General features: G+C 42.1%; 1 protein-coding gene across 1 annotated transcript; it reads left to right on the forward strand.

The window, feature by feature from the left end:
- The first annotated feature begins 1,732 nt into the window (after positions 1-1,732).
- LOC129717178 (uncharacterized) lies at positions 1,733-2,683 on the forward strand. Its single transcript, XM_055667024.1, has one exon. The coding sequence runs from the start codon at positions 1,733-1,735 to the stop codon at positions 2,681-2,683; it is 951 nt and encodes a 316-aa protein (XP_055522999.1).
- Positions 2,684-23,842: the final 21,159 nt, after the last annotated feature.

Consider the following 23,842-nt stretch of genomic DNA (forward strand, 5'->3'; position numbering starts at 1 on the left):
AATTGCGCGTGGTATTTGACGCATCATGCACCACCAGCAGTGGCATTTCTCTCAATGATTCTCTTTTGGTCGGTCCAACGGTGCAAGATGATTTGCTTGCAATTGTTTTGCGATTTAGGCTACATCGGTATGCTGTTGTCGCCGACATCGAAAAAATGTACCGCATGGTACTAGTTCAGCCCGGCGATTGGCGGCTGCAACGAATATTTTGGCGAGCGAATCGGAATGAATTTATTCGCATTTTTGAACTTCAAACCGTCACTTACGGGACAGCGTCAGCACCGTATTTGGCGACGAAACGCTTAAAACGCCTAGCAGAACTCGACGGAAGCAAGTATCCAGCAGCAGCGAAGGTACTGGCGGAAGATTTCTATGTCGATGATATGATTTCCGGAACTGATAGCATCGGCGAAGGTGTGCGGCTGTTCGCCAGTATGCAAGCGCTATTGAACGGAGGTGGATTCACACTGCGTAAGTGAAGTTCTAATTGTCCTGCCATACTAGAACAGATACCAGACGAATTCAAAGATGATCGCACGTCATTTGAGTTGGATGAATCGAGTGCCACAATAAAAACACTAGGGCTCATCTGGGAGCCCCGTCTAGATTGCTTTAAATTCAGGATTCCTGAGTGGAATTCTTCAGAAATTTGTAAGCGTACTGTCGTGTCTGACCTGGCAAAGGTTTTCGATCCGCTTGGACTAGTTGGCCCGATTGTCATCACAGCAAAAATATTCGTCCAATCCCTCTGGAAGCAGAAGGTTTCGTGGGACGAAACACTTGCACATGTGCTCAAAATGCAGTGGAACGAATTTCGGCACGGCTTGGAGAATCTAGTTAATTTGAAGGTACCGCGGTGGATTGCATTCAACAACAACTGTCGCACAGTTGAGCTACACGGGTTTTGCGATGCATCGACAGTGGCCTACGGGGCTTGCATTTACTTGCGATGCACACATCACGACGAAAGCGTTACATCGCACCTGATTGCCGCGAAATCAAGAGTCGCACCGCTTGAGGATCTAAAAAAACGAAAGAAAAAGCAATCTATTCCACGTTTAGAGCTGTCGTCTGCCTTACTACTGACACATTTGAGTGATAAGGTGGTTAGCAGTTTGAAGATTTCGGCCCGTCAGCATTATTGGACAGATTCAATGATAGTGCGATATTGGCTTGCATCGGTTCCATTGGTTGGCAAGTGTTTGTGGCCAACCGAGTGTCTAAAATCCAGCACGCAACTAAAGATGGAAGGTGGAGTCATGTCCCAGGTACAGATAACCCAGCCGTTGTTCTTTCGCGTGGCACTACAGCCGAACAACTGATACACGATAAGCTGTGGTGGGGCGGACCACAGTGGCTGTAAGGAGGTGAAACTGCGTGGCCGCAGAATGTGGACATCTCTGAAGCAAACTTCGCAACTTCTCTACTAGAAGAACATTCTGCTGTTTGTACGGTGGCTCATGTATCTCCCCCAAATGAGATATTTAGTTTGAAATCGTCGTTAACAAGCTTGGTACGACTCGTGGCATGGTTTCTGAGATTCAAACACAACTGTTGGAAGGGCTATCGCGATAACCGATGGTCTGAACAGTTAACGTTCATCGAAAGAGAAAAATCGCTTCTCCATCTCGTAAAATTGGCTCAGCACGAGCGTTTCGGACAGGAAATCAAGGATTTGCTACAAAAAACTGAAGTTAAACCGACATCCCGCAATAATTCACTCTGCCCAAAAATGCTGGATGGTATAGTTCGCGTCGGCGGCCGGCTTGCGAATGCGCAGATTTCAACCGGAAGACGACATCCGATAATTTTGGACAAAGATCACCCGCTAACTGAACTTATCGTACTGCACTACCATCATAATCTGCTACACGCAGGGCAACAGCTGCTCATTGCCAGTGTTCGAGAGCGATTCCGCAATCTCGCCCGCAAAATCATTCACCGTTGCGTCTTTTGCTTCCGAATCAAACCAACTGTGCACGAGCAATTGATGGCTGATCTACCCTCAGAACGCGTGACACCTGCCCCACCGTTTTTACGTGTTGGTGTCGACTACTGCGGACCGTTCCAGACAAATTACGCAAATCGCAAGAAGGGTCCGCTAAAATGCTATGCTGCTATTTTTGTATGCCTCGTTACCAAAGCAGTTCACATCGAATTGGTTGCGGATTTGACGACATCCGCATTTATAGCTGCTTTTAAACGGTTTGTGGCGAGACGAGGTAAACCGTCGATCGTCATGTGCGATAATGGCAAGAACTTTGTGGGAGCTAAGCGTGAACTAGATGAACTGTGCAAGGTTTTTCTCACTCAGCGATCGCAAGAGCAAATTGTCTCAGAAGCAGCAGATGACGGTGTCGAGTTTAAGTTTATTCCACCTAGATATCCTAATTTTGGCGGCTTGTGGGAGGCTGCCGTTAAGTCCATGAAGCAGCATCTCAAACGGACAATCGGCATGAAAGTTCTCACACCAGACGAGCTTCAAACGATACTTGTACAAATAGAGTCATGCCTAAATTCAAGACCTCTTACTCCTTTGAGTAATGACCCCGGAGACTTTGAAGTACTAACTCCAGGGCACTTTTTGATTCAACGCCCACTAACCGCACTACCAGAGCCAGCACTCAAAGAGGTTCCAGAGTATCGGCTTTCTCGATGGCAGTGCGCACAAGATTTCCTGTAGCGGATTTGGGGGAAATGGTCAACGTAATACTTGTCCGACTTGCACGACAGGACGAAGTGGACGAGGCAACGTAACAACCTTTTCGTGGGGACAATGTTCTTGGTGAAGGAAGACAATCTTCCCCCGCTCAAATGGGCTCTCGGTCGAGTGACGCATGTCACTAAGGGAGCAGACAGCAACATCCGGGTGGTGATGGTGAAAACGAAGGACGGTAATTTCTCACGGGCAATAAGTAAAATCTGCATTATGCCCATACGTGACAACGATCAACCACACACAGAAGGGAAGAACTAAGGCTTCCCCATCAAAGGCGCCTAAGCGCCTGCGGGAGCCACGGGGCTCCCGCATTCCAGTTAAGTTTTTGTTTTCATTGAACTTGCAAAAAGTTTAAGAAATGTTTTGTCTCTTATAGCTGTTGTCAGTCGTCAAGGGTCGGTCGTTGACCACCCGTAACATCTCTTCGTGATGCTCTGAAGTGGAAAACTTGGTTCCAGTTTCATCTCATTCGCTCAACTCAGCAACTAATCTCCATGCAATATCGGGATCGGCTGGTGATGATGGCCACGTCACTTAGTCTGGTTTGGTTGCTTTTCTCAATTATCAGGACTGAGACGACTGGAGTCAATTTCAACACGCAAGACCATCGAAGACACCACTTTGTAACCACATCGTTTATCCGAAATTTCATCGTATCATCATCATGACTTCATTAGATGTCCAAGAATACCGCGCAAGGCATTACAGTTCATCAACGTAAACGCATCTCAACAAATGCATCAACCAAGGAATACATCATCGGCGCTGGGCGCCCGCGGAGGCGCGCAAGCTTTCGCACCAGGGAAGTCTTTTCGAATTTGTTTTATGCTTGTAAAAAATCGCCTCTCATATGTTTCAGTATGCTCTACATTCACGATGACCGAGGAGTGCACCCCAGGACGGTCACATCGCACGAATTCACCCAGGGAGACCGGTACAGGACCGGTGTGTTCAACGCAGAACGGGAAATCGCCAGCTAATTATACTACAAGGAGTAGTAGGAGCAGATATTTCGCATACACCCGCATCAATTCAGCAACAGCTGTATCGAAGACGCTTACCCGACTCACTTCCAACCAGGAAAAGGTTCATCAAGTACACATAATATACTACACGAAGAAACCAATTGTCAAAAGAAAATATATATGTAAGTTAGTTATGTTTTCTGCGATAGCCATTAGATTAGTCAGTAGATTAGTTTAGAAATACCGCATATTTCTAAGGCGGCCGGTATGTTTAAAATTATGTAGTTTTTTGTCCAGCAGACCCACTCTGTAATTGACGTTAGCTTCATCGATCAAGAGAGTGTCAAATATTATTCTCAATACACTAATATCAGAGCACTATCAGTGATAGCAGAGTAGATCGATTCTCTCGATAACAGATTACCTATAAATACGCATGAATCTGGCACTCTGTCTCTTCTTGCTTGTTCAGCACCAATAAATAGTTCATGGCGATCGCGACGTTCATTCGTTTTATATATTTAGTGTTTCAATAAATTTAGTTAAGTTGGAAAATTGTGTTTCATAAAACTAAGACTCTTCTTGCTAAAAGAATTGTGACCAGTGACTTTTATCGAAGAAGAACGAACAGCAGGTTTGGAAAATGGTCAAGGAAAAGCGATGTTTAAAATAATTCGAAAAACTCTTACCTTCGAGACATCAAATTAGTCTAAGTTCATGGAAGAAAACATAAATTGATCTATTGGGACGGGGCCACTCTGTCCATTTTGTTTTATATTGATACAAAGAATATCACAGGGAACGATTGTTGTCTTTTCATGTTGTCTATGATAGGAATGCTCGCATGTGATTGGTTCATTGTCGCGTAAATTTGTCGTTGAAACTTTTTTATCAATTTTCAGCGCTGAGCAATGAAATAATAGTAATAACTAGCGTATTACAAAATTGTCCAACATTTTATCTATCCAACAACATATTGGTTATTGTTAACCTTCATGTGGTTATTCTGTTATTCTCGTTTGAAATCTGACGCAACATTTGCCAGTTTTATTTAATTGTTTACAGAATGCATCCCAATATAGAAAACAAAGACGTCAAAAGAATCATTTATAGCTTTCGGGAGTTAAGCATAATAGCAAAATTTGACCCCATATCGTGCAAATGCAACACAATTGGCGATCCAGATATTTTGAAAGGCTGTATATAAGAAGTATGATATGATACTACGCTTTTGTGTAGTAACCGTTGTGAAGGTGTCGTGGGAAAAATGTATGAAACATACTACAAGGTATACAGCCCTAGTGTTGTATGAAATGGTAACGTGGGACTTAACACTGTAATTAGGGGATTTTTCGTTACAAATATACAGAGTTCTCAGACAGAATCAATGTGTTTGCTCAGTGACTTACGTATTTTTATGTTCAGTCTTCCTTGGAAATTTATTTGCAGAATTATATTTAACAACACTCGAAAGAATATCGTTCATAGTTGGCGATGTTATGCCTGTAGTATTTTTTGTGCAAACAACATGTATTTCACAAGACAAAAGCATATCGTTCTTGTTAAAGAAGCACCAAGAATTTATCGTAATGCGTAAAAGTCAGAATCATCTCTATATCCTCAAAAACTAAATCCAATAATACTTACGTTATCATAATGAATGGTTTTGTCTTATTAAAATCAAATTTATAATATGGATGTTCCTTTCAAAATAATATGAAAGCCCTTACAAAGGTTCATTCATTGGAAAACATAAGAAGATATGTTTAACAAAATTATCAACAAGTTCCAGCAAAAAATCGCAGCAATCAACAATTCCAGTTTTGTTTTTTGCTTGACAATTCTCAATTTTTTGCCTTTTTTGCCATTACATTCGCTGTATCACGACGATAGCTAATATACGTTTATTATGGTAAAGCAGAAAATAATAATATATCATCTAACAATTTTGAAATGTAGAAAAGATTCTGAATAAATCTTAGTAAATGGACCAAAAATTCACAATTTCGATTCTTTCCGGTCACGATTATTTAGTGAATATCGAAAATAAAATAAAATAAATATAACTTATAACCGTTGCAAATATCTACAATTCTTGTTGAGTAATTTATAGTAATTATATTCATGAGATAAACTTTCAATCACCCTAAGCAGCAGCATTGCAGTTTTTCCTCGATTGCATACGAATAGAAATGTACGACAGAAGGGTACCACTGCAATAGGAATGGTACCGCTGCAGTACGAATAGAATTGTACCGCTGCAATTATAGACGACGAGAGACCTGCGGCTCTTTACTCCACTGGTACTGTTGCGTTTAGCGGCAGATTTTCTTTCAAGACATCAGTTTTTATCACGTTCTGAAAGCAGGTTTAGAAATTATTCAATTGAATGGGGGTTGTATCAAACTTTTTGGAAAAGTTTTACCTTCGAGACATCATATTAGTCTAAGCTCATGGAAGCAAAAATACATTGACCTATTAGGATGGGGAGACTCTGTCAATTTTTTTCTAATATTGATACAGGGAATAACACAGTGAACGGTTGGTGTCCATTCATGTCGTCTGTGCTAGGAATGCTCGCATGCAGGGTTGTTACAGTCGGCGCGGATTTTACGTTTTTTGCGGATTTTGCGTCTCTCGCGGATTTGGCGCGTTTTTACTACTCCATGGCGCGGATTTTGCGGAAAGCCTTTCCACCTTGCTTTCAGCAACCTAGAATATTCAATATTGAAGGATTTCGCACCAATTCGACTGAGTAGTTGGCAGCACCCTCTCATTTCAATTCAATGAAAGTTTGGGGGTGCAAGGCAATTAAGCAATTTTGCATACTTGCTTAATTTTTTTTTTAAATATTATGTGGACTAGCATTTGAAAAAGACTGATTTTTTTCGATTTATCTACTGAACAAGGGAAAAATTTTCAAGGGATGACTTTTGGGAAGTTGTCAAAAATTTCATTTGATATTATTGAAGAAAATTACTTTAGAAACAAAATGTGATTTGAAAAAAGGTCATATCTGATTTGAAAAAAATTCCAATCACAATTGATTCTTAGATAAACAATTAAAGTGCCGCCACTCAGACGCCAATACACCACTGCAATAGTTTCTAATACATAGTTGATCGTATAAAGCATGGTAGGCTACGAACTATTCCGTCTTGACGGATCAGTTCAGAGTCTATGTTATAGCTTTTGACAGTACAATCTCATGCTATACATTTATATCGCATACTTTTAAGCCTCATAAGCTCATAGTTTTCGTACACCTTTACACTGTCTTAAACTCTTCGGAGCATTTCAAAAAGAGCACTCTTAAGGTGAAAAAGCTTATCTAGCAAAAACTTCTCTATTTAAAAATCTCAATTTTTTTTTTGTTCATCTATAATTTATTTGACACGGCACAAATACAATTTAATGTTTAACGGCGCCAATTATATCTGGTAGCTTACTTTCTAAAGTATCTTAATAACTAAAAGCAAATTTTTTATCCTCGCTGCCGACTATGAGCTGAAACTAAATGTAACTTAAAGCTATAATATTTTGCATTAAAAGCACTGGTTTACTGAATGATGGTTTTCATTGCCATAGGTAAGCACATATTCCGCTGCTGAGCCAAGATATTACGGACTGGCTTATTGGGTTGTCTTCCTCGGGCCTTGAGAGTATCGTGCGGGTCTGATTGCTGTTTCCGGATCCGGGGTCTTAACGTGTTCTTGTCGTTAGGCTGGATGCAGGCGGAAGGGGGTAGGACTAAACTGGGGCGTGGATGGATTTCAGGAAAACGTATATAAGGGACATGTAGGATAGGTCACGGCTCGCCAAGACATCACGAACAGGAACAGCCGACTGCCTACCTTCGGCCTGCAGGGAAGCTATTAATTTAGACCTGGCGTCACGGTGTACAGGGCATGACCAAACAACGTGCTCTATGTCGTGATAACCTTAACCACAGGCACAGATACCACTTTCCCCGAGCCCAACACGACGGAGATGCGCGTCAAATCTATAGTGATTGGACATAAGCCGGGACATCACGCAAATGAAATCCCGACCTACATCCAACCCCTTGAACCACGGGTTCGTCAACACCTTGGGGATTATGGAATGTAACCACCTTCCCAGTTCCCCTCTGGTCCAAGCATTTTGCCAACTGATGACCGTGTTCTGACGTACAAATGAGAAAAATTCATCAAAGGCAATTGGTCTTTCATAAATTACACCGTTTGTTGCGCCCACCTTAGCCAAAGAGTCCGCTTTCTCATTGCCCGGTATCGAGCAGTGAGAAGGGACCCACGCTAAGGTAATCTGATACGATTTTTCGGATAAAGCACTCAGATGTTCCCGTATTTTCCCCAGGAAATACGGAGAGTGCTCAAGATCTTTCATCGATCGGAGAGCCTCAATGGAACTGAGACTGTCCGTAAATATGAAATAATGGTCCGTGGGCATTTTTTCGATAATCCCTAGGGTGTACTGAATTGCAGCCAATTCTGCGACGTAAACAGAAGCAGGATTATCAAGCTTTTGGGAGACGGTTAAATTGTTATTGAAAATACCGAAGCCAGTGGACCCATCAAGAAGTGATCCGTCAGTGTAGAACATATTGTCGCAGTTGATGTTCCGATATTTATTGGAAAAAATTTCAGGGATCTGCTGCACGCGTAAATGATCCGGGATTCCACGAGTTTCTTCTATCATGGATGTATCGAAAAACACAGTAGAATCAGAAGTATTTGATAAGTCGACACGATTTGGAATATTCAAAGAAGGGTTAATATTTTGGGACATGTGATTGAAATACAATGTCATAAAACGGGTTTGAGAATTAAGTTCGATTAACCTTTCAAAATTTACAATCACGGGACGGTTCAAGAACTCACATTTGATAAGAATACGAGAATACAGGCTCCAGAAGCGGGTTTTCAATGGTAGTACTCCAGCTAAGACCTCCAAACTCATCGTATGGGTCGACCGCATGCAACCCAAGGCGATACGCAAACAACGATATTGTATTCGCTCCAGTTTGATCAAATGTGTGTTTGCTGCGGAGCGGAAGCAGAAACACCCGTACTCAATGACAGACAATATCGTTGTTTGGTAAAGCCTTATAAGGTCTCCTGGGTGGGCTCCCCACCATTGTCCGGTTATTGTACGAAGAAAATTCACTCTTTGTTGACATTTTTTCATCAGATACCTAACGTGAAACCCCAGGTGCCTTTAGAGTCGAACCAGACACCAAGATATTTGTGTACTAAAACCTGAGAAATCGTTTCACCCATTAATTGTGTTTGAAGCTGAGCAGGTTCATGCTTCCTAGAAAAAACTACTATCTCAGTCTTCTCCGGAGAGAATTAGATACCTAGCTGTAAAGCCCAAGCAGACAAATTGTCCAAGGTATCTTGCAATGGTCCTTGCAAATCGGCAGCTTTGGCTCCTGTAACAGAGATTACACTGTCGTCTGCAAGTTGTCTTATCGTGCATGAATTTGCCAGACATTCGTCGATGTCATATACATAAAAGTTGTAAAGAAGAGGGCTTAAGCATGAGCCCTGGGGAAGACCCATGTAGCTAATGCGGAAAGTTGCCAAATCGCCGTGCGTAAAATGCATGTGCTTTTCGGACAACAAATTGTGCAAAAAATTGTTCAAAATTGGAGAAAATCCTTGTCGGTGAAGTTTACCCGAAAGAATGTCAATAGAAACGGAATCAAAAGCCCCCTTAATGTCCAAGAACGCAGACGCCATTTGTTCTTTGCGAGCATACGCCAGCTGAATATCTGTTTAAAGCAACGCAAGACAATCATTCGTCCCTTTGGCACGGCGGAAGCCAAATTGAGTATCTGATAGTAAACCATTTGATTCGACCCAGTGGTCTAAACGACGGAGTATCATTTTTTCCATCAATTTCCGGATACAGGATAGCATTGCAATCGGCCTATAAGAGTTGTGATCAGAAGCTGGTTTCCCTGGTTTTTGGATGGCGATCACCTTCACTTGCCTCCAATCCTGCGGTACAATGTTTTGCTCCAGGAACTTATTGAACAAGTTCAACAAGCGCCTCTTGGCTTTGCCGGGTAGATTCTTCAACAAGTTGAATTTGATTCTATCTAACCCAGGTGCGTTATTGTTACAGGACAGGAGGGCAACTGAAAATTCTGCCATCGTAATAGGTGATTCTATCGCGTCGTGGCCCGGAGACGCATCGCGAACAATGTTTTGCTCAGGAACAGAGTCCGGACATACTTTCCTGGCAAAATCAAATATCCACCGACTTGAAGACTCCTCGCTTTCGTTGACCGTTACGCGATTCCGCATTCTTCGGGCTGTGTTCCAAAGAGTGCTCATCGATGTCACCCTCGACGTCTCGTTCACGAACCGACGCCAATATCCGCGTTTCTTTGCTTTAGCCAGGCTTTTAAGCTTGGTATTAAGCTCCGAATACCGTATATAGTCGTCGGGTATACCTCCCTTCTGGAAGGCCAAAAACGCGTCGGATCTTTGCGTGTAGACATCGGAGCACTCTTTGTCCCACCACGGAGTGAAAGGCCGCTCTTTGATCGTTACGCCGGGATATTTCTTCGTTTGGGCTTGCAACGCGGCGTCGAGGATTAAGCCCACGAGGAGGTTGTATTCTTCAAGTGGTGGGTGATGTTGAATCGACTCGACCGCTTTTGAAATCATTTCCTCGTATAACTTCCAATCGACATTCCGTGTGAGGTCATACGGAATGTCAATTGGTCGCATGCGAGTTGAACCGTTAGTAATTGAAATAAGAATAGGCAGATGGTCGCTACCTTGAGGATCGAGGATTACCTTCCATGTGCAATCCAACCGTAGCGACGTCGAACATAAGGATAGATCCAAAGCGCTTGGGCGCGCTGGAGGTTTCGGGATACGTGTCATTTCGCCGTTGTTTAAAATAGTCATGCCGAAGTCATCGCAAAGGTTATAGATTAAAGAGGAGCGGTTATCATTGTAAGGAGAACCCCAAGCCACACCATGAGAGTTGAAGTCTCCCAAAATCAAACGTGGTGAGGGAAGAAGTTCTATTAAATCAAAGAGGAACCGTTGCCCAACCTGTGCTCTGGGAGGAATATATATTGAGGCAATACAAAGCTCTTTACCTTGTATTGTCATTTGACATGCGACAACTTCGATGCCTGGAATCGAGGGGAGGTTAATACGATAGAAAGAATAGCACTTTTTAATCCCTAAAAGTACTCCTCCATATGGGGTGTCTCGATCAAGGCGAATAATATTAAAATCATGGAAGTTGAGATCAATATTTGAAGTAAGCCAAGTTTCACGAAGGGAAAATGCATCGCATTTGTTTCTATTTATTAAAACTTTAAATGAATCCATTTTTGGTAAAATACTTCTACAATTCCACTGTAAGACAGAGATAGAATCCTTCAGATTAGCAGATGAATTAGGCATCGAAGGATACAATCGCTGCAAGAAGGGGCCATTGGGCAGTCAACTGCTTCAAAAATGATCTAACTGTTGGGAGGAATGCTGTAAGAAAAATTTTTATTGGATCGGGTACATTGAAAGTTTCAAAAATCCAGTCCACAATGTCAGAAAATTTCACTAATCCAGAGTTTGTTTCATCAACTAGGAGTGCAAAAGGAACAACTGGGGTTTTAGATGTTCCTGGCAGTGCTGGGAACTCCTTCTGGGACTTTAAATTTGCAAGCCCAGGAGGAGTTTGCTTCGGTTTTTCCGCAGCACTGTTTGGTTTGTTTGTAACTTTCATTTCACTTTGGGAAATCTTAGGACCTTTACGGGGAAGTTTAGGAGAGGAAATATTTTTCCTCTTTCTAGACGCCCCAGGATTGGCATAAGATGTTCCCGCTGGTGAATCGTCAGAATCGGTTTCATCAGAGGACAACAGATCAAAGGGGTTCGATGTTATGGTAGAAGTGGTCACGGTCTTCTTCAGCATCTCAGCGTAAGATCGCTTTGAACGCTCCTTAAGTGACCGCTTGATTTTATCTCTGCGCTGCATGTACACCGGGCATGTGGAGACTCCACACTTGCTACATCGTGCCTTATTGCAGCAGTAGGCGGCTGTGTGGCCTAGCTGCTTGCAATTGGTGCAATTCATAACATGGGGTACATACAATCGCACAGGCAGACGAACCCGATCGATCGAGACGTGGCTAGGGAGAGCAGATCCGGCAAACGTAACACGAAACGAGTCGGAGTGTACACTTTTGTGCCGTTGACAAGAGACACAGACCGCAATTGCTTGCAATCTATGATCTTTACTTTTACGTCGTGACACAAAGCATTTTTGAAGCAGCCAAAACCGCTTGCCAAGATACACTCGACCGACAGACTCGAATCGGTTATGACACCGTCGATCTCCACGTCTCGTGCGGGTATATAAACGCGATACTCGCGTGTGAAAAGCTCGGAGCGAGCAATAGCGTTGGCCTGTTCCAGGTCTCTGACCACGATACGGAGCTTGTTGGGTCTGACCTTGGAGATTTCGGTCACGGCCTTGTACCCCTCCGTCAGGTCTTTCGAAATCTGCAGGATGTTTAACGGTTTCGATTTCGGTCCTGCTTTTGGCCGAAAGAAAACAGTAAAGCTGCCCTGAGATCCGTCCGGGTAAAGCCTGGGGTGAGGGGGGACTGGAGAATTAACAGAGGAAGGGTTGGCAGGAGGGACAGGGTCGGAGGGGTTCGGGGATGGTGGCACGGGAGGCGAGGGATCTACATCCATCGCGCTAAATCTAGCGCACTAGCGCCGACAGAACACGTACCTCTTTACTTCTCCTTTCAGCAGGGTTGGTTGTCCGAACGGTCGAAGCTGCAGCCGTTACAGCCAACAGCACCAATACAGCAGCTCCAAACAGCCACCAGCAGCGAGCCGGGTGTGTGATCACTCAGCACAGCGACACAACTCGCTGTCAACTGTTGGCTTCTTCTTTTTCCTCCTTTGTGTTGAGATTCTCGTCCACTGCTGTAGCACAAATCACTTAGCAGCCAAATCGGCTTACGCACCAGCAAACAGCCACGATGCGAAACAGTTGCACAAAGGCGGGCGACCTTGAACCTTCGCTCGACCAGGCAAACAATGCCAACACTTGCTCACACGTCTTTTGTTTTATATTCTATCGGAACGATCACCAAACACGTCCGATACTGATGCGTGTTCGGCACAGAATGAATCTCAAATTTATTCAAAATGCAAATATACAATTTTGTTCAATTTTCAATTATTTTATCAATGTGTTCATTTTACCAACATTCAAATGGTTTTTTAGTACAAACGCGAACAAAGGTATCACCGCACCGCAGACAAACAGACTTGTCACGAATTTTTTTTCGTGGAATTCAATAACAGTCAATTTAAATAAGTTTGAGTTACGCGGAATAAGGCCACCCGCAGCGGTGATGTCACTGACAGGGTTATCAATAACATTTTGGAATAAATTAGAATAATGTTAAAAATAAAAGTGGAAAAAACTGGAATCCTAATATGAAGGGAACAAAACTAACATGTGAGAATTCGATTAGGCAAAGCTTATTTATTCGCTTAAGATTTCGCTTTAGATGGGTTTTCTCTAAATTTTATTAAATCGCGTGTCAATTTCGCAAATGGAGATTATATACCACAGATATGACAAGGCGCCAATCGCTTAATATGTATAGTATTCTCGCTCCAGGTCACAATCAAAAATATTTAATTACGCCTAAGTCAGCCCTATTCGAATACAGAATTTACAAATTTTAAAAAGTTGCTTTATCCATTATTGACCCTTTTGCTTCTACACTGTTTTTATTCTTTTTAATCCTATGTCATATCATTTGCTATTAATTTGGATGAGTTCGTGCGAGCAGAGGATAGAAAGTAAAAAATTAGTGAAATCCTTATTGACTCCCTCCTGAAGAATTTTTAAAGATGAATTGATACAACTTTTACTTAAGGGGTAATATCTACCAAATGCTCAAAAAACAAGGCTTTCTCATGATATTTTTTAAAAGACATTTGAGATGTTGATGTTTTTTTTGTTTATAAGCTACAGTTAAAATTTCAAGTCAATCGGATGTAAATTTTTTTAGTTCTACTGCTCGCCGATTTTGGAAACATGGTTTTGAGAAAAACGCGTTCAAAGTTTCAATATGCTATAAATCTTTAGAATCGCAATAATAAAGCCCCTAATAATTCTTCTACCTTCAGTCAGCTATCCCTGGGCCGTGAAGTTGTCTTTCCTGGGCTTTATTTTCCTTTTCTTCCTTTTTGTTATCTGATGTTAGGCTGCGCTTAGCCTCGTTCGCGATATCAGACATGCGATGCTTAGCGACTTTGACTAGGTTGGCGTTCAATCCCACGCAAAACTTAAACTTGTCACTCATATTTAAGTACTTTTGAATATAACTCACAGTTAAAAAGTATAGAAAAACTCAAACAAAGAACGTACGTACTATACTTCAAATTTGAAACACGATAACGATCAAAGGTAACTTCTGCTAGTTTACAAAGCCTCGAAAAACGAGCATCGCCAAAATAATCGAAAAATGTGATTTTGGGGCATAAAAGTTGTTCGATAAAAATTGATTTAAACGAATTTTAAGTTTAGATCAGTACTTGGGCGATATAGATTTTGATTCTATGATTCTATGATCAAAAAATGACAAGAAAAATTTTTTTTCAGTAGATATTACCCCTTAAAAATATTGTTAAAATAGACAAAAACAATGGGAACTTGAGCTGATAAAAATGTGGATAAAACTGGCAAAATATACAAAAACTGGATGATTTTATTATTCAAATGTTTAACTGGATTACTCGAGAAAAACTTGAAGAATCTAGTTTAAATTGAAACATTGGCATCTCTGATATATTTATATGAATTGCATAATTAACTACTGATTGAATGTTCCCGGCAATGTACTGGATTAACGAGTTAGATTTTATAGTATGTATCAAACCTCTTAGTCCACATTTTTTGACGTGGGACTACGTCTTTGTTTACTATACTGAGATGCATCCTGTAAAATTGGAAATGAAACTGGCAAATGTTGCGTCAGATTTCTAACAATAATAACAGCATAACCACATGATGGATAACAATAACCAATATGTTGTTGGATAGCTAAAATGTATAACAATTTTGTCATATGCTAGTTATCACTATAATTTCATTGTTAAGCGGTAAAATTGATAAAAAGTTTCAATAACAAATTTACGCGAATCATGAACCAATTACATGCGAGCATTCCTAGCACAGACGACGTGAATGGACACCATCCGTTCCCTGGGATATTCTCTGTATCAATATCGAAATAAAAATTGACAGAGTCTCCCCGTCCCAATAAGTCAATTTGTTTTTGCTGCCATAAGCTTAGACTAATATGATGTCTCGAAGTTTGAAACAATCCCCATTCCTGAACAATTTCTAAGCCTGCTTTCAGAACCTAATAAAAACTGATGTCTTGGAAGAAAACATGCCGGTAAAAGCAACAGTACCAGTTGAGTAAAGAACCGTAGGTCTCTCGTCGTCTATGATTGCAGCGGTACTATTCGTATTGTGGTGAGTGGTACACTTTTGTTCGTACATTTCTATACGTGTGCAATCGAGGAGAAACTGCAATGCTGCTGTTGATGGTGATTAAAAGTTTGTCTCATAAATATGATTACCATGAAGTACTCAACAAGAATTTATTTTTTTATTTATTTATATATTTATTTATTAACATATGTAACGTAAGGCAATGCCTTTTAATATGTTACAAAAAGATTTATCATTGATTGGCTGTCTATCTTTCATGTAGCTTCCAACTTAAAAACTATTTATTTGTATTAGTTTATTTTGTGTTTCCTCTTATTTTAATTCTTTGATTTAATTTGTACTGTTAAGCCATGCCAGCAAATTGCGCTTGAAGACTGCTAAGTTTGTAATAGATTTGATTGAAGACGGTAACGAGTTCCAATGAACAATGCCTCTAACAAAAAGTGCTGAGCCATAGTCACAGGTTCTATGACGCGGTACAGAAAAGTTTCTTGTTCGGAGATTTCTTACAGGCATCAAATTCGAAAAAAGATACGCAGGTTTCTTAGTCATATTGATTTTAAAAATTGAAAGACAAGATCTGTATTTATAAAAATGTGAGAAACTGCAACCTAGTAGAGCTGCATGGTGATGTGAAACATGCGAATATCTGGGAAGATTATAAACATATCTTACACATGCATTTAGAGCCATACGAAGCTTATTTAAAACACCCACAGCAGAATTAGCGAAAAGGGAATCACCGTAAATGAAATGAGGGAGTATTAATGATTTGAATAACCGCAGCTTTGTTGTAATATGTAAGTGTTTCGTAATTAAATTCAGACGTTTCAACGCGCCATAAATTTTTCCACACTGGGCATTAATGTGGGCATCCCATTTAAGCTGACGTGTGAAAAAAACTCCTAAGTTGTTTACCTTATCTACAAATTGAATATGCTCACCCTGAAAATATAATTGTGGAGGAGTGAGTAAAGCTTTGGAAAACAGTATAGCTTTAGTTTTCTGGGGGTTAACAAATAGAAGGTTTGTATTCGACCATAACGATATTTTGTTCAAGTCGTGGTTTATTTTTATAGCAACATCATTAACGTCATAGTTATGGTTAGTACAAAAGTAAACCTGAACGTCATCCGCGAACAAGTGAATCGAGCAATAATCTAGGCTAGTAGACAAGTCATTAATGAAAAGCGAAAATAAAAGTGGACCAAGGACGGATCCTTGTGGGACGCCAGATAAAATTGGCTGAAAAGAAGACAGAACATTATTACAGAAAACAGCTTGGTATCTTTCCGTAAGGTATGACCTAATTAACTTGATTGCCGTTGTAGAGAAATCAAATGAAGATGATAGCTTATTTAAGAGTTTACTATGGGAAACACGATCAAACGCCTTTGCAAAATCTATCAAAAGTAGAATAGCGATCCCCTTTCTATCTACCGCCTGTGCAATGTCATTATGAACCTTAAGTAATGCACTTTCAGTACTATGATGTTTCCGAAACCCTGACTGAAAAGGACTGAGCAAACCCGTTTCCTGAATGTGATCCGTAATTTGTGCTTTGATTAATTTTTCAAATGCTTTAGATAGCGCGCTAAGAAGACTAATGGGTCTAAAGTTCGCGATGTCGGATACATTATTTTTCTTCTTTAAAGGAATTACTTTCACTAACTTCCACTCCCTGGGATACTTTGAAGTGCACCGGATAGTGTTAAACAAGTGATTAATAACTGGCAAGATCCAAGGCAACATAATTTTAATAAACGCGATTGGAATATTATCCGGTCCACACGCATTTGACTTGATTGAAAAAATTGCATTTATGACTTCGTCGACAGTAACGAATCGAAAACCAAATCTATTGAAGTCGTTTGTTGGTAGCAAGGGGGATTGATCCGCGCAAAAATTGGAAATAAAATACATATTGATTTCTTGTGCGGTATACTCAACATTCTCAGTTTCCTCATTCTTAGTCACACCAAGCTTTCTAATATTGTTCCACAGCTGCTTACAGGGAACATCAGTCCTGAATTTACTTCTTTCATACTCCTGTTTAGCCCTCTTGATCAAGTCATTGACAACATTCCGGACACGTTTGTATAGGGTCAAATCTTCAGTAAGTTTCGTATGCTTCCATTTTCTATAAGCCAGATTTCTATTGATGATTGCTATTTCTATATCACTGGTAAACCACGGATTTGATTTTGTCCTACTTGCTCTCAATGGTATAAAATTGTTGTGTAAATAACACAGATGAGTGTTGAGCAGTTGAGCAATAATATCAGGATCATTAATACTCAACGCTTCATTCCAATTTATAGATTGGCAGGCTTCATTAAGTGCAGCAGTATCGAAATTGGAATAGTCACGATAAAATGTTGCCTGCGTACGAGTTTCAGGCAGTACATCCGACGAACAGAAGAGTAAGTCATGGTTAGATACACCAGGTAGAGAAATTTGATCCTGTCTAGATATTACGTGCGGGGAATCAGAAATGATCAGATCAAGTAAAGAACAGCCAGTATTAAAGAAAAAAGTCCGTTCTGAATTAATGCATGTACAAGAAGTACCATCAAGCATATCCCGAAAACGTTTACCTCTACTCGAATCCTTAAGTAAATCGGTATTAAAATCACCTACAAAGAAACAGAGATCATACTTTGAGACAAATTCATCAAAGTGCTGCAGCAAGACGTTTGAGCAATCATCATTCGGAGGATTGTAGTAAACTCCTAACAATATTTTCTTATCACCGCATTTTAAATCAAGTAGTAAGTACTCTGTTGAATGATCTTCTGACCGACGGGTAACTTTACAGAACATGTGCTTTCTAATATAAACACATATTCCACCTCCATGCCTATTTCGATCATGTCGAACCAGTTTAAAACCATCAATAGAAATCATATTATCTTTAATCGATTCATTTAACCAGGTCTCCGACATGCAGATTATGTCCATTTTGCTGTTAAGAAATATTGATTTTATTTCGTCGAATTTTACCATTTTGCGTGCACATAAACTTTGCACATTGATGTGACAAACATTCAATTTATCACTGCTCAAAGCAGCGTGTAATACAGCCCTAGGAATGTTAGAGTTTGAGGCATTGTTGTCTGTTGGATTACCCAAAGTCATCAATTACATAACGCGCAATCTTCAAACGAAACGCACCCACACCACTTACCAGCACAGAGTATAACTCAGCAGAGAGGAAACACAAACTAAACCTACATCTAATACTAACCCAATTCATTCAGATCAATTATCACAGTCCAATCAACGCATTGTAACACCAGCGGATCATGAGTTCTTCGCAAAACGAACGAAAACAAAACGCACCAACAGCAGCAACAGCATTCGGTCTTGCATCCAGATTCCTCCAGTGGCAATGTAAGAAAATCGCACTATCACAGTCGATAAGCTCCAGCAGCCCAGCAGCAAAACTTTTGACTTTTAGGAGAGGAAGACTCACGGATCACAGGATCGGATTCATGGGAGAACACAGTAAGGAAAAAAGATATTTGCGAGGATAGGTGATTGATTTTTCTTCATTACCGTTTAAACCGTTTAACTTTTAGGAGTGGATGGAGAGAAGGGATATCTAAGGAAAGATGCACAGGAAAATGAGTGTAGGAAGAGAAAGCATTAATGGATAGGGTTATCTGAACTTTGTAATCAGCTGCTCAACAGAGTAGAACGCTTCGGCGCGCTCGGTATCACTTGTTGTTATATGCACGACACCGTTCTTCGTAAAAACTTTCTGTAGGCGGCCCTGTCGCTTCAGTTTAACTGCTTCGGCTCGAACTCTTCTCGCCTCCTCCGACAAATTTTCGTTGATGAATATACGATTAGCGCTATCAAATCCAGCGTGACGCAGATTCAAATTTCTCGAGCCCAAATATCTTCTGTAGAATTCGTCTCTCACATTTCGAAGACTAAACTGACAAACAATAGGAGGGGATGCACCTGCCGTAATAGGCAATCTCGATAGACGTCGCAAATCAACATACGGAGTTTCAGCCTCTGCATAAGCCAAACTGCAAGCGATATTTTTAAACAGCTGTTGTAGATTTTCGTTCTGCCTGTATGGAACTCCGGAAATAATCAAGTCCTGTGACTTTTCCAACGAACTCACAGATTGCTTTGCTAGATCCAAGTTGCATCGTATTTCACCTATCACATTATCCATTCTTGTAACACTCGACGTTTGTTCATTCTGCAGAGCAACAAGCTGATTTTCCAAACCGACAATTTTCTCTTCAAGTTCCTTCTTGCAGGAATCAATTTTCGCCTCCAGTTTTGCACTTGTCGAGGTAAACATATCCTGAATCTTTCCCCAAAGATCATCCAGGTTCTGTATGTTGCCTGAACAGTTTTTATCGCCATCATCCCGGGAACGCTTGTTTACATTTCCATCCATATATAGCAACGTAGAAGTAGAACAAGAGCGTGTGATTGGTTTTGTTTTGTCCATTGCTGACGTCTCCTATTCCGAGCGTTTCGGCGCGGTAGCGTTTTTGAAGGGTGTGTTTTTTATTTCGCAATATAAAGTAGCGACAAGGTGAACTTTTCAAGGTCCAATACCGTATTAAATGCGGTTTTTCTGCAGACTTCACTTGATACAGGTGTAACTTTCACTAACGCTTCACGATAACGTTACAAAGTGCACAGTTTGTAGCGGGAACACGGGTAAAAACGCGTCGTTTGGACTGTGATCAGTACAACTTACACAATGCTAAACATCCCTTCAGAAAAGAATTGTAAATTTTTGCAACGGATATTTATTCAATTTTATCTTCGATATTCACTAAATAATCGTGATCGGATAGTATCGAAAGAGTAAATTCCTAAATATATACATGTATAGAAGAGTAAGATCCTGCGAATGCTTGTGAATTTTTTGTTTATTCACTAAGATTCATTCAGAATCTCCTTTTACATTTCAAAACTGATAGATGATATATTATTATTCTAAGCTTTACCATAAAAAAAGCAAAGCCTTGGTGCTACATTCCGTATCGGAACTCGACCTTCTGTTTATTATACACAGACTTCGCAGCCAACTGTTAAGTGTACAGGACAATTGCGGGGCTAACGCTACGATCCTACTGACACTAACAGTCTCTCCCGAGCCGAGACTCGAACCTACGACGACTGGCTTGTTAGGCCAGCATCGTACCTCGAGACCAGCTGGAAGAGTATCTAAGCTTTACCATAATAAACGTATATTAGCTGTCTTCGTAATACAAAGAATGTAGTTGTAGGCAAATGAAAAAAATTGTCAACCAAAAAACAAAAATGGAATTGTTGATTGCTACGATTTTTTGCTGGAACTTGTTAATAATTTTGTTAAACATATAAGAAGATTTGTTTGCCAATTAATGAACCTTTGTAAGGGCTTTCGTATTATTTTGGAAGTGAGATCCATATTATAGATTTGTTTTAATCAGAGTTAAATAAGATAAAACCATTCATTATGATAACGTAAATATTATTGGATTTGGTTTTTGAGGATATAGAGTTAATTTTGACTTTGACGCATTACGAGAAATTCTTTGACGCAATGCAATTCTTCAACAAGCACGATATACTTGTGCCTTGTCAAATACATGTTGTTCGCACAATAAAATACTACAGGCATAATATCGTCAGAGATAAACGATATTCTTTCGAGTGTTGTTAAATATATTTCAAAAATTGATTTCCAGGGAAGGCTGAAAATAAAAATACGTACGGTCGCTGAGCAAACACATTGATTCTGTATACAGACTCTGTATATTTTGCAACAAAAAATCCCCTAATTGCAGTGTTTAGTCCCACGTCACCATTTCATAAAACCCTAGGGCTGTATACCTTGTGGTATATTTTTATTTTTTTTTTTATTTATTTATTTATATCATCTGACGTAAAGTCTTAATGAATGTTAAAAGAGCCCTTAAAAGTTTCTACTATTAGTTATTCTATACTTAAAAATACGACTTGGCTCACCATACTCAAATAAATGCTCTACACTCGTGAAAGTTCTCACACTAAACGCAGCAGGTTCATAATAACCAAAGTTTGTACGATGGTATTGGTTTACAAGAATAGAAGAGGGCCTCAGCATGCGTTGAGATGCACGAAAATTCATCATGGACAGCAGCTTCGGGAAGTCCAGTTCAGCATTCAAAATCTTGGCGATGAATACAGCCTGCTGTAACTTACGGCGGCCTTCTAGAGTGTCAAGTCCAAGTAGCTTACAGCGGTTCGGATAGGGTGGTAGGCTGGTAGGATCACGCCAAGGTAAATCTCTCAGGGCCAGTCGAATGAATCGTCTTTGTACACGTTCAAGGCGCAGGTTCCAGGTCATGGCATCCAGCGGTCTCCGCAGAAGAAGGCTGAGACGGATGCGGCGAAGTCTGGAGGTGGAAAAACGGCGAATCCGTCGGTGTCTACACCAGACATCTCGGTAGACGGTCCCTTGCTAGTCAAGGCCGTCGAAAGGTGTATGGACACGCGACCAAGAGTGGCGGCGCTGTCTGAACAACTCGATGCCATAATCGAGTTCTTGGCGAACAGGCGAAACATCGCTGGCGACCTGAAGCAGAGCCTCCTCCTGCTTCGGAGCGCCATTGATGAAGCCAGAAAGGAGCACGAAGAACTCGTAGCTCGGGTGAAGGCGGCCGAGAAAGCGGCCAGGACCGGGAGGGCGACTGCATCTAAAGAGGTGCAGACAGACGCCCCCTCGTTCGCGTCGGTCTGCTCCACGGGGCAGGTCGCTAAGCGAACGAGGCAGTCCCCGGGGGAAACGGCCCCCGGGAACACCAAGAAACGATTGGTCGTGCTACTCCCACGGGAACACACGCCAACCGGTTCAAGGTCCACCGCGGAAAAGGCACAGGTGGAGGCTACGGGCAACCCTTGGACTACCGTAGAGGGTAGGAAGCGTCGGGAAGGTGCGACGCGACAAGATGGCGGAGCGGCCAGAGGACCAAAAAAGGTCAAAAAGGCGCGGAGTAGGGGTGATGCCCTCATACTCAAGACGGATGGGTCGAAGTACTCAGAAGTCTTGAAGAAGATGAGGGGGGAAACCCAGCTCAAGGATCTGGGGGCGGATGTGCGGAGTATCCACCGATCTCGCACTGGTGAGATGATACTTGAGCTCCGGAAGGACGACAAGAACAAGGGGGCTACCTACAAAACGGTAGCTGAAAAGGTCCTAGGGAAGGAGGTGCAAGTGCGGGCACTCACCTCAGAAGTGACTCTCCAGCTTAAAAACCTGGACGGAATCACTGAGGGGTGCGACATTGCACAAGCCCTAAAAGCGAAGTGCGGGGTGGAGGTGGCGAAGGAGTCAATCCGCCTCCGCAAAGGTCCGGCGGGGACCCAGATAGCTACCTTCCGACTACCGTCGGCGGACGCTAACCTGGCCCTGAAAGAGGGCAAGTTGAAGGTCGGCTGGTCTGTATGTCCTCTGGGCATACTTCAGCAACCAGACATTTGCTTCCAGTGCTTCGAGGGCGGACATAAGTCCTGGACCTGCAAGGGGCCCGATAGGAGCCAGCTGTGCAGGCGATGTGGAGGTGCAGGCCATAAAGCAAAGGACTGTGGGGAGTCTCCCAAGTGCATGGTATGTTCCGGGAAACGGGACGCCAAACACTTTATGGGAGGCCCTTGGTGCCCAGCCGGTAAGCCGGCTGCGAAACCACGGGCGTAAGGGTGACGCAACTGAACCTGAACCATTGTTTCGCGGCTCAGCAGCTGCTACACCAAGCAGCCACTGAGTCGTTGTCGGACATCGCCGTCATATCGGATCCCTACCGCATCCCTCCCGGAAACGGTAACTGGGTTGCGGATAAGTCCAGTTTGGCGGCCATATGTACGACGAGCAAGTTCCCGGTTCAGGAGGTTGTCTCAACCTCAGAAGAAGGGTACGTAGTTGCTAAGGTGAACGGAGTGTTCTACTGCAGTTGCTATGCTCCGCCACGTTGGTCTACCGAAAGGTTCACCCAGATGGTCGACCTCCTATCCATGGAGCTAACGGGCCTAACGCCGTTGGTGGTGTCGGGCGACTTCAACGCTTGGGCTGTTGAGTGGGGAAGTCGCTCCACGAACCAGAGGGGCCAGATCCTGTTGGGGGCCTTTGCAAAGCTCAACCTTGATCTGGCCAACGTTGGGAACAAAAGTACATTAAGCAGAAATGGTGCGGAGTCGATCATCGACGTGACGTTCTCCAGTCCAGGACTGATCAAGAACTGGAGGGTAGACGATAGCTACACTAATAGCGACCACCAGGCGGTCTGTTATAGTGTAGACAACAACGAGAGGCGGCAAGCGACGGGTAGAGCCAACACTCCGACCGTTCGCGGGTGGAAGACATCGCACTTTGATGCCGAGGTATTCGAAGAGGCAATGAGAAGGGAGCGCGAGGGGGGCAGTTGGATCCGCCCGACTGCAGACCAACTAGTTGCTATGCTATCGCGGGCGTGCGACGCCACCATGCCTAGGACTCGCCAACCTAGGAATGGAAAGCCACCGGTTTACTGGTGGACGGACGCGATAGCCGACCTTCGCAGTGCGTGCCTCCGTGCAAGACGGAAGATGCAGCGTGCGCGAAACGAAGAAGAGAGGACAGAGCGCCGCGCAGCATTCA

This window comes from Wyeomyia smithii, chromosome 1 (assembly GCF_029784165.1).
Source record: "Wyeomyia smithii strain HCP4-BCI-WySm-NY-G18 chromosome 1, ASM2978416v1, whole genome shotgun sequence".
Classification (NCBI taxonomy): domain Eukaryota; kingdom Metazoa; phylum Arthropoda; class Insecta; order Diptera; family Culicidae; genus Wyeomyia; species Wyeomyia smithii.